Source organism: Oncorhynchus nerka, linkage group LG10 (assembly GCF_034236695.1).
Source record: "Oncorhynchus nerka isolate Pitt River linkage group LG10, Oner_Uvic_2.0, whole genome shotgun sequence".
Lineage (NCBI taxonomy): Eukaryota > Metazoa > Chordata > Actinopteri > Salmoniformes > Salmonidae > Oncorhynchus > Oncorhynchus nerka.
In genome coordinates this window covers 12,749,957-12,762,362 of record NC_088405.1, presented here as the reverse complement: position 1 = coordinate 12,762,362, position 12,406 = coordinate 12,749,957, and the positions used below count along the sequence as shown (strand labels likewise).

The 12,406-nt window shown below is 46.9% G+C and overlaps 1 protein-coding gene across 1 annotated transcript in view; it reads right to left on the bottom strand.

The window, feature by feature from the left end:
- The window catches only part of peli1b (pellino E3 ubiquitin protein ligase 1b), a 75,565-nt gene that overhangs the window by 46,215 nt on the left and 16,944 nt on the right, over positions 1 to 12,406 (bottom strand). The window contains exons 2-5 of the mRNA XM_065023020.1: positions 6,089 to 6,298; positions 3,885 to 4,014; positions 1,750 to 1,851; positions 61 to 258 (exon numbers count right to left, since the gene is read on the bottom strand). Coding sequence (XP_064879092.1) covers positions 61 to 258; positions 1,750 to 1,851; positions 3,885 to 4,014; positions 6,089 to 6,177 — 519 coding nt within the window. The 5' untranslated portion in view covers positions 6,178 to 6,298. The remainder of the gene's footprint in view (positions 1 to 60; positions 259 to 1,749; positions 1,852 to 3,884; positions 4,015 to 6,088; positions 6,299 to 12,406) is intronic.

Here is a 12,406-nt window from a genome sequence, read left to right as displayed (position 1 = left end):
CCTCCCCCGACCCACTCACCACTCCCCCGACCCACACACACCTCCCCCCTCCCCACTCACCCCTAGGAAGATGTTCTTGGAGCTGTCGAAGCCGGCAGCGTAGATGCGTGCGGTGTAGGGGGGCGTCCTCTGACACATGACACGGCAGGCGAAGCGAGAGATGGTGCTCTGGACTGACTGGGTGTCTGAGTTACTCTGGCTCCCTGCCACCGTGTCGGTTACCACAAAGTCTATGGGGCTCTCTGTGGAACGACCAATCTGACAGGAGGAGGGAGGGGAACGGTGGGAGAGAAAAGACAATATGTTACAAGTAGGTTGACTTTATGTGGGAGACAGACAGAGAGAGGGAGAGAAATGGGGAGAGAGAAAGACAGAGGACGTAAATGTGTTTAGAGACATTGACCGCACAGGTAGATTTAAATCTAATTCCATTCAAAACAGGTAGTATGTTATTTATGCTCATAACTCATGTCTTATCAAGGGGGTTTACTTATACTTCAGACTGCCTCACAGAAACAGGCTCCTGCCCTATGGGTCATTCTGACTCAGACAATACTTACTAACTTCATACTGTAACTAGTTAACACACAACACATTTGAAAGTACAAACACAAGCCAATACATTCACATAAATATATAAGAATATGGATAGGTCCCAAATGGCGCTCTATTCCCTAATAGTCCTATGGCCCCTGGTTGAAAGAAGTGCACTACTTGGAATAGGGTGCACTACAGAGCCCTATGGGCCCTGGTTAAAAGATGTGCACTACATTAGGGTTGGGTGACTAAGATTTTATCGTCTATCGATGTGTGACAGCTATCGTTATATTTAAAACTGGACCGCAGCACCAGAGTCTGACATCACGGCGACATGCCAAATGCCCTTTTTACCTAACTGCCGAAATGTTCAAAATATGTGGTAGTTATTAACATAAAGCAACAGAACCATGTAGAGTGAAGAGCACCAAAGCAGTGTAACATCTCAGATCTGCCCTAACAGGTTCCCCCCCCATCCCCTCTCCTCCCCATCCCCTCTCTCCCCCATCCCCTCTTCCCCCCATCCCCTCTCCCCCCCCCCCATCCCCTCTCCCCCATCCCCTCTCCCCTCTCCAACATGTAGAAAGAGTGAAGAGCACCAAAGCAGTGTAACATCTCAGATCTGCCCTAACAGGTTCCCCCCCCCCATCCCCTCTCCCCCCCATCCCCTCTCCCCCCCCTCTCCCCTCTCCAACATGTAGAAAGAGTGAAGAGCACCAAAGCAGTGTAACATCTCAGATCTGCCCTAACAGGTTCCCCCCATCCCCTCTTCCCCCCATCCCCTCTCCCCCCCCTCATCCCCTCTCCCCCCCCCTCTTCCCCCCACCCTGATGATCCAGACTAAATAACAGCCTACACTTGATACGACTATAATATATATCTATGCTTTTAAAGGTAGGCTAATTGAACTGATATCTGAGTATTTTGTATAGACAACAGAAACACTACTAAGTTGCAAATCTGCTGGTGGGCAAATGAAAGCAACAGTCCCCTCCACAAAACACTGTTTACATTGATATCCATACTGAATGAAGCACTTAGAAAAAGAGACCTCACGGACACCCGAAACTTTTTCACTTCATTTAAGAGGGGACATTTGCCTTAAAATGTTTGTTTTTTTGCAACCGACTTAAAAGTGAAGGAAAGTTTAAGAGAAAATGTCCTTAAGGATGTTTTCTGCAACTGGGCCCAGAAGGATGAGTTTGTAGTTACCTGGAACATGTCTGTGCTGTTATCATGAGTATATTCCACCACCACCGTCTGACCTCTGGATAACGTGTAGGAGATGCTGTGTTGGTCCTTGTTGCTGATAGCCTGGAGAGGGGAGGGAGGGACAGAGGGAGGGAGGGACAGAGGGAGGGCGGGATAGGGGGGGACGGAGACAGGGAAAGACGGGGGAGGAATGGAGAAATGAGGAACGATCAGTATAGAAATGTTGAACAGAGAAGGTTCTGTCCTCAGCTCTTTTTGTTAAATTTCTATCTGCTAAGTAGTGTTCTAAACATTTTCCCCTCCCACCCACACACCTCAATCACTAATCCAAATGGTCCCCAACAATCCCAGCCTTGTGGTTTAACAGGCCTGTTTAAAGAATTAATTAAGAGGATGGAAACAGACATGTGTTTCCAAGGACACACACACACTTTGTAGGACATCTCTCTGCTGCCCTTCATTGGTCAGTTCACACTTAACTCTGGCGTAAACAGCCAGGGTGTTCCGTGTGTTCGTAAAGGCATGGTTCACATACTTCCACTGTTAACCAAGGCAGGAGTGTTATGGTGTTGTGTGTAGGTTTTTAATTTAATTACAATTTTTTTTTATTACCTTTATTTAACTAGTCAAGTCAGTTAAGAAAAAAATCTTATATACAACGACGGCCTAACAAAGGACACAAAGGCCTCCTGCAGGGACAGGGGAGAAAGGCCTCCTGCAGTGACAGGGTAGAAAGGCCTCCTGCAGGGACAGGGTAGAAAAGCCTCCTGCAGTGACAGGGTAGAAAGGCCTCCTGCAGTGACAGGGTAGAAAGGCCTCCTGCAGGGACAGGGTAGAAAGGCCTCCTGCAGGGACAGGGTAGAAAGGCCTCCTGCAGGGACAGGGTAGAAAGGCCTCCTGCAGGGACAGGGTAGAAAGGTCTCCTGCAGGGACAGGGTAGAAAGGCCTCCTGCAGGGACAGGGTAGAAAGGCCTCCTGCAGGGACAGGGTAGAAAGGCCTCCTGCAGGGACAGGGTAGAAAGGCCTCCTGCAGGGACAGGGTAGAAAGGCCTCCTGCAGGGACAGGGTAGAAAGGCCTCCTGCAGGGACAGGGTAGAAAGGCCTCCTGCAGGGACAGGGTTAAAGGCCTCCTGCAGGGACAGGGTTAAAGGCCTCCTGCAGGGACAGGGTTAAAGGCCTCCTGCAGGGACAGGGTTAAAGGCCTCCTGCAGGGACAGGGGAGAAAGGCCTCCTGCAGGGACAGGGGAGAAAGGCCTCCTGCAGGGACAGGGGAGAAAGGCCTCCTGCAGGGACAGGGGAGAAAGGCCTCCTGCAGGGACAGGGGAGAAAGGCCTCCTGCAGGGACAGGGGAGAAAGGCCTCCTGCAGGGACAGGGGAGAAAGGCCTCCTGCAGGGACAGGGGAGAAAGGCCTCCTGCAGGGACAGGGGAGAAAGGCCTCCTGCAAGGACAGGGTAGAAAGGCCTCCTGCAGGGACAGGGTAGAAAGGCCTCCTGCAAGGACAGGGTAGAAAGGCCTCCTGCAAGGACAGGGTAGAAAGGCCTCCTGCAAGGACAGGGTAGAAAGGCCTGCAGGGACTGGGTAGAAAGGCCTCCTGCAGGGACAGGGTAGAAAGGCCTCCTGCAGGGACAGGGTAAAATACCTCCTACAGGGACAGGGTAAAAGGCCTCCTACAGGGACAGGGTAAAAGGCCTCCTGCAGGGACAGGGTAAAAGGCCTCCTGCAGGGACAGGGTAAAGGCCTCCTGCAGGGGACAGGGTAAAGGCCTCCTGCAGGGACAGGGTAAAGGCCTCCTGCAGGGACAGGGTAAAGGCCTCCTGCAGGGACAGGGTAAAGGCCTCCTGCAGGGACAGGGTAAAGGCCTCCTGCAAGGACAGGGTAGAAAGGCCTCCTGCAGGGACAGGGTAAAGGCCTCCTGCAAGGACAGGGTAAAGGCCTCCTGCAGGGACAGGGTAAAGGCCTCCTGCAGGGACAGGGTAAAGGCCTCCTGCAGGGACAGGGTAAAGGCCTCCTGCAGGGACAGGGTAAAGGCCTCCTGCAGGGACAGGGTGCTGGAATTAAAAATACAAATATAAGACAAAACACAAATCACGACAAGAGATACTGGTAGGGGTGTGTGTGTGTGTGTGTGTCTTACCTTAGCTGCCTGTGCGGTGCAGGCAGCGTGCACTGTGCTGGGTTTGACCCCATTAGCCTTGGGTCTCTTAGACAGACTGAAACGGCTTTTCCTCCTGCCTCGATCACCGTTGGGTAGAGAGCCATTGTACCTAAAGAGACAGACACACCGAGAGAGAGATAAACAAGGGGATAGGATGCCATGTTGGAAGCAAGAAGTGTTCCTAGAGCAGGCAGGGAGAGTTGCTGTGAGTTCACAGACATGCCTGTATTGTGTGTGTGTGTGCATTACTATCTTTGTGGGTACTGGAAATCCCCAAAAGTATTTCCCAGGTCCCCATGAGTACAAAGGCTAGATTTAAAGATAGGTTTAAGATATGAGTGTGTGTGATCCAGCTCTGCTGATATCTCATCACTGTTTTCCATTGGAGACCAGGACCAACACTACTGTTATAATCATCTCCCTGGAGACCAACACTACTGTTATAATCACCTCCCTGGAGACCAACACTACTGTTATAATCATCTCCCTGGAGACCAACACTACTGTTATAATCATCTACCTGACAGCCTGGAGACCAACACTACTGTTATAATCATCTCCCTGGAGACCAACACTACTGTTATAATCATCTCCCTGGAGACCAACACTACTGTTATAATCATCTCCCTGGAGACCAACACTACTGTTATAATCATCTCCCTGGAGACCAACACTACTGTTATAATCATCTCCCTGGAGACCAACACTACTGTTATAATCATCTCCCTGGAGACCAACACTACTGTTATAATCATCTCCCTGGAGACCAACACTACTGTTATAATCATCTCCCTGGAGACCAACACTACTGTTATAATCATCTCCCTGGAGACCAACACTACTGTTATAATCATCTCCCTGGAGACCAACACTACTGTTATAATCATCTCCCTGGAGACCAACACTACTGTTATAATCATCTACCTGGAGACCAACACTACTGTTATAATCATCTACCTGAGACCAACACTACTGTTATAATCATCTCCCTGGGACCAACACTTTTCATCTCCTGGAGACCAACACTACTGTTATAATCATCTCCCTGAGACCAACACTACTGTTATAATCATCTTGGAGACCAACACTACTGTTATAATCATCTCCCTGGAGACCAACACTTTTATAATCATCTCCATGTAGACCAACACTACTGAAATTTGAGACCAACACTTTGTTCTAATCATCTCCCTGGAGACCAACACACTGTTATAATATCTCCCTGAGACCAACATCATAATCATCTCCCTGAGACCAACACTACTGTTATAATCATCTGAGACCAACACTACTGTTATAATCATCTCCCTGGAGACCAACACTACTGTTATAATCATCTACCTGAGACCAACACTCATAATCATCTCCTGGAGACCAACACTACTGTTATAATCATCTACCTGGAGACCAACACTCATAATCATCTAGAGACCAACACTACTAAGTTATAAGTATCTCAACATGGAGACCAACACTACTGTTATAATCATCACCTGGACCTGGAGACCAAAGCATCTAGTTATAATCAACTCCCTAGAGACCAACAGCCTGTTATAATATCTGAGTATCATCATACATCTCCCTGGAGGAACAGCCATAAGTATCTGAGACCATCATACAATCATCTACCTGAGGAACAGCCATAAGTATCTGAGTATCATCAACATGGAGGCTACCAGTAATAAGTATCTGAAAGTCTATCATCAACAAATAGAGGAACAGCCATAACATCTAAGTTAGTATCATCAACATAGAGGAACAGCCATAAGCATCTGAGTTAGTATCATCAACATAGAGGAACAGCCATAAGCATCTGAGTTAGTATCATCAACATAGAGGAACAGCCATAAGTATCTGAGTTAGTATCATCAACATAGAGGACCAGCCATAAGTATCTGAGTATCATCAACATAGAGGACCAGCCATAAGTATCTGAGTATCATCAACATAGAGGAACAGCCATAAGTATCTGAGTATCATCAACATAGAGGACCAGCCATAAGTATCTGAGTATCATCAACATAGAGGACCAGCCATAAGTATCTGAGTTAGTATCTAAGTGGTGAAGTGTTATCATTTACATTACATTTAAGTCATTTAGCAGACGCTCTTATCCAGAGCGACTTACAAATTGGTGCTTTCACCTTATGACATCCAGTGTTATAATGTGGTTGGCTCCTTACCCCAGCACCATGAGCTCTCCATATTTCACCGGCACTTTGGAGGAGGAGGTGGAGGAGGGGGAGATATTTTCCTGCTCTGGAGAGAACATGGGCCCGACTGGCTGGATGGGTGAGGGTAGGAGGGAGGTCACACTAAATGGGTGGGGTCAGCTGAGCTTCAGCTCCGCCTCCTCATCCTGCATGTGCCTGTTGGTTGTCGCCGCTGCAACCCTAGATAGAGATAAGAGAGAGAGAGCGCGTGAGGTCAGTCACACGTGGACAACACAGCTCACAACATCAGGAAGTCACCTGATCTCTCAGGTCTCACCTTACACTGAACAGGAAGTCACTGACAGTTACACCACCACACACCCATTAAGACACACACACAAATAGGGCCCTAGAAAAAAAAACATCTGCGTTGCGCCAAGCTTGGAATCCAGACATTAAACCCGAATTAAACAATACTCCAAAAATGTATTGAACTTACTAGAACATTCCTTAAAAATTGCCCCATGTGACTCACAAGACATGAAGAAAATGCATCAGGGTAGCGGGGCGGCAGGGTAGCCTAGTGGTTAGAGCGTTGGACTAGTTGCAAGTTCAAACCCCCGAGTTGACAAGGTACAAATCTGTCGTTCAGCCCCTGAACAGGCAGTTAACCCACTGTTTCTAGGCCGTCGTTGAAAATAAGAATTTGTTCTTTAACTGACTTGCTTAGTTCAATAAAGGTAAAATAAAATCATTGATTAGTAATTTCTTGCATCTTTCTGAAAGGGCTCAGGAATGCCTGTCTGTGTTGTGGTGCTCTTATGTCTAGTCTACACTTAGTGTAGCCGTTAGCGATGATGCTAATGATAACCATCTACCTGTAGATGAAAAGGCTTTCCCAAAAACCTTCTCAATTTAATGTTAACTACAAAGCAGCCTATCTGCTACCTACCTGGCAGAATGATACCATGACTATTTGCATCAACCCAGTGGCCATTTGCTTAGAAAACTCTGCAATCTCATGAGGGCTACAGAAACACCGCTAACCAAACAAGGGTCTCTGGCTGGTGCCACCTGCATTAAAGGATAACTACACCCATACGTGTGTGTGTGTGTGTGTGTGTGTGTTCGCTATGTGGTCTGGGGTTGAAACGGTTGCTGCTGTGTGTCTGTGTATCCCCTTAGGATAGGTTTATACTCCCCCACGCGGTCACCAAACTCCCCCACGCGGTCACCAAACTCCCCCCACGCGGTCACCAAACTTCCCCCACGCGGTCACCAAACTCCCCCACGCGGTCACCAAACTCCCCCACGCGGTCACCAAACTCCCCACGCGGTCACCAAACTCCCCCCACGCGGTCACCAAACTCCCCCACGCGGTCACCAAACTCCCCCACGCGGTCACCAAACTCCCCCCACGCGGTCACCAAACTCCCCCACGCGGTCACCAAATGCGCCCGGCAGAAAAACAAGGGGTGCTTAAAGTTTCAAGTTGCAAAAGGTTTTGCTACCGTTTCCCCTAATGAATACGACCCAGGGATTTCACAGTGACCTCACTTCCTCAGACAACGGTGCCTTTGTGCAGCCAGGCAGTCCCCCCCCCCCCTAAAAACAACAGCAACAATTTGCCTGTGTCCTGTTTGGCACGCAGGTTGAGTCCCGTCCTTCAACAGTTCAAGGAAAGGGAAAGGTGTGCTATTCTTCAACCACACTTTTGAGTGTTCAGAATGCACACTGGACTGGCTGTTGATCGAGACGCTTGTGAGAACTGCGATGATGAAGTCACTTCAAATGGGAGTTGAGGTGATTCACAAATGGAATATATCAGGCCAGTTTCCTAGAAACAGATTCACACACAACCAATTTCATACCTCTCAGCTGCCAAGGCATCATTTGCAAAAAGCGAAGGCCTCAACTCACATCAAGTTAAAATAATGTTACTCCCCACCACACTAACCACAAAAACACTAATGGAGAACTTCCAACTGAGATGGCTAACTGTTAACACCTTCTCACAAAGCAACTGTCTTGATGATGCAGAGGTTGTTGATCCGGCTCACCCCAAGTCTTTAACGACACCCTCCTGATGGAAACAGTCCCCCCCCAAAATAACACTAGTGCCCACATCAACATAAACACTGGTGAACCCCTGGTGTGGGGTAGCCTAAGGCTCAGGGGTCGGAGCTACTCAACTCAAAGATCTCACCCAAAATCTGACGACAGGAGTCCAAACACTCTCTTTTAGGAAGTGTCTGAATCTCAATTAACTTTTAGGTTATCAGCTCAGTGGAGAAAAGTAATTTCATGAGAGAGAGAGAGAAAAGTCCCTTCATATAGGAGTGAGAGTGTGTGAGTGAGAGAGTGTGTGAGTGTGTGAGTGAGAGACAGAGACAGAGACAGAGAGAGAGAGAGAGAGGCGACGTGTTTCCAGATGAAGGGCTGGTGGTGAGGAAGCAGACATAGACTAGGCGTGGTGGAGGACCTCCATGGGGAAGGAGAACCACATCAGTGGCCCCAGCTGCCTCCTGGGATATCCAACAGGCCAGCCTGCTAACCAGCCAATAAGTCAACCAGACAGCCAACAAACTAGCCAGACAGCCAGCTAACCAGTCAATCACAGTCAACCTGCCAGTCGACCAACCAACCAGACAGCCTGCCAGTCAACCATTTAGTCAGTCTGCGAACCTTTCAGGCACCCAGTCTACCAGCACCACTAAGAGAGAGTACTAAGCTAAGTCAGTATCAGTCATCTTACTTTCACTTAGTGCTGCTGGCTGGCTGGAGGCCTGGCTGGTTAGCTGACTCGCTGTCTAAATGGTTTGTAGACTGGCTAATTGGCTGGCTGGTTAAATGAGTAACAGGGGTCCTCTACAGCTCAGTTGGTAGAGCCTGGCACTTGTAACGGCAGGATAGTGGGTTCAAATCCCAAAACGTTCTGCTAAGCGGAATATATTATAGTTAAGCCAGTCTCGTTGATGGCTATCAACTCTCTGCACTTCAGCCTCCATTAAGGGCAACTCTCAACCAACTCTCAACCTTCAGCGAGAACACTCCTGTACTTAGGTTGTTTACTCTCAACTGGGGATGGGCACAGTTATTGAAATATCTGAACAGACATTAGTATTTGATTACTTGTGTGAGTATTCATAAGTAAAAATTACAGGCCTATTTAAAAAAAAAAAAATGAAAATATCCATGTTACATTGCTGCATACAAGGATATACCACGATATTTCAAATTCTTAATTTAATAAAACGACTTTTAAAAGTCATTTTTATGACATGCACCTCATAAAGACAGGCGCCTTCACACATGATTGTTTTTGTTAGCCAATCAAAGCTTCACTAGGCCTACAGTCAAAGAGGCTCAATACAATACATTTTAATAGGAAGTTAGCAAAAATAGAGAAGCTCTTGCTGCCGTGGAAAGGAAAATACCTGTCTATTCGTGAAAAACTGATTAACTCTTTAGTCATATCCCAGTTTATCTATTTGCAGAAATATTCAATTTTATTTGGAACAGCAAGCCAAACAAAATTAAAATGGGCCTATTTATATAATGAATATGAATTTGGAAGGCAGAAATGATTCAATATCAAAGCATTAGACCTTAAATCCGAACTGTTTCTATAGCAGATTAGTAAGAATGTCTCACCCCATGTTCAAGAATGTTTTTTTTCCCCCATTTATTCAGATTACAACCTCTCACTTTCGGTTATTAAAAAATGAAAAATGAAATGAAAAAAAAAATGAAAATGAAAAATAAAAATATTGCTATTTTGAAAACAAACCATAGAAAGCTGGTTGCAATTTCAGTTTAATCAGAAAAGACAAAACAAATATTATGGTTAACCTCAAATATACGAATGGATTAAAAATGTATTTAAAAAAATATATATATATATATATTAAAAAGAGTATAATCTTTGTATATTATAAAAATACGTAAATGTTTGCTCTAATCAAAAATACAACCAACTAATTGCAGCATTACGGCAGAAATGGAAGAGGCAAGTGGAAGGGGGAGCAAGTAAGGACCTTGCCTGTTGGCCCTACATTAAAAACCAAAAATTGGTTAAAGAAAATAGTGATAAATAAAAAAAAAGTATACCATTTTCATTTAGGGACAAAAAAATTGACAGCTGTGCCATATGACTCCACAATAGTTGGGAAGAGATTTTCTTGTTTTTGGTCACAAGTTCAGGAATGGCTGAAGAATTGCAACATTTAACTGGAGCCAACTCTGCAAATAGCACTGCTGGGTGATGTAAAAAGTCATAGTCAAATCGATCAATAATACAATAAAACTCTTAGCAAAAATGTTGATGTTTAATTTAAAATTGGTAAAATCTATGAGAATAGAAAGGTTCAGAACATTGGTGAAATATCACACCACAGGCAAATAGAAATCAAAACTGGATGATGTTCAGAGATAGATGGGAGGGGTTGAGGGGAGCTGAAGGATGGGACTGGATGGTGTTCAGAGATAGATGGGAAGGGTTGAGGGGAGCTGAAGGATGGGACTGGATGGTGTTCAGAGATAGATGGGAAGGGTTGAGGGGAGCTGAAGGATGGGACTGGATGGTGTTCAGAGATAGATGGGAGGGGTTGAGGGGAGCTGAAGGATGGGACTGGATGGTGTTCAGAGATAGATGGGATGGGAGGGGAGGAAGGATTGAGGGTTCAGAGATAGCTGAAGGATGGGACTGGATGGTGTTCAGAGATAGATGGGAGGGGTTGAGGGGAGCTGAAGGATGGGACTGGATGGTGTTCAGAGATAGATGGGAGGGGTTGAGGGGAGCTGAAGGATGGGACTGGATGGTGTTCAGAGATAGATGGGAGGGGTTGAGGGGAGCTGAAGGATGGGACTGGATGGTGTTCAGAGACAGATGGGAGGGTTGAAGGTAGCTGAAGGATGGGACTGGATGGTGTTCAGAGATAGATGGGAGGGGTTGAGGGGAGCTGAAGGATGGGACTGGATGGTGTTCAGAGATAGATGGGAGGGGTTGAGGGGAGCTGAAGGATGGGACTGGATGGTGTTCAGAGATAGATGGGAGGGGTTGAGGGGAGCTGAAGGATTGGACTGGATGGTGTTCAGAGATGGATGGGAGGGGTTGAGGGTAGCTGAAGGATGGGACTGGATGGTGTTCAGAGACAGATGGGAGGGGTTGAGGGGAGCTGAAGGATGGGACTGGATGGTGTTCAGAGATAGATGGGAGGGGTTGAGGGGAGCTGAAGGATGGGACTGGATGGTGTTCAGAGACAGATGGGAGGGGTTGAGGGTAGTTGAAGGATGGGACTAAAAACAAACAAAAGATAACTAGCGTAACATATACTGTGTCTGTAAAATGTATATAGTATGTATAAGCTGGAAGCCTAAGTGTTGTCCATTAGTTTACTCCAATTAGGGAGGGATGGTAGGGTTAGGGGAAAATATATATATATATAATTGATACATATACAAAAAAATGAGGGATTTTCTAAATTATTTTTTTTATTTAACTAGGCAAGTCAGTTAAGAACAAATTCTTATTTACAATGACGGCCTACCGGGGAACAGTGGGTTAAACCACCCAACAAACAGCCTACCGGGGAACAGTGGGTTAAACCACCCAACAAACAGCCTACCGGGGAACAGTGGGTTAAACCACCCAACAAACAGCCTACCGGGGAACAGTGGGTTAAACCACCCAAAAAACAGCCTACCGGGGAACAGTGGGTTAAACCACCCATAAAATAGACTCCATGTGTAGTAAGTGATATAAGAGTTCACTAATGCAATGCAAGATGAAATTAAAACTACACACTTACAAACGTTAGTGGATGTTAAATGAGAACGAGCAGGCTAAGAGGTAAGCTGCTGTTGAACATTGATCTCTGAATGGGGTTGGGGAGAAGGTGCAGAACGTAGGCTACTCCAGTCAGGACAGGCACTGTTAGATGGGATGCTGCTACAACGGCAGGTATGGTAGCAGTGAAGCGCATTGGGCCGGGTCTCCAAGTGGCGCAGCGCTCTAAGGCACTGCATTGCTGTTGCTCGCTCTGCGTCCGGTCTGGACTCCTGAGTGTGTTGGTTGTTGCTTACGCCCTGCGTCCGGTCTGGACTCCTGAGTGTGTTGGTTGTTGCTTACGCCCTGCGTCTGGTCTGGACTCCTGAGTGTGTTGGTTGTTGCTTACGCCCTGCGTCCGGTCTGGACTCCTGAGTGTGTTGGTTGTTGCTTACGCCCTGAGTCCGGTCTGGACTCCTGAGTGTGTTGGTTGTTGCTTACGCCCTGCGTCCGGTCTGGACTCCTGAGTGTGTTGGTTGTTGCTCACGCCCTGCGTCCGGTCTGGACTCCTGAGTGTGTTG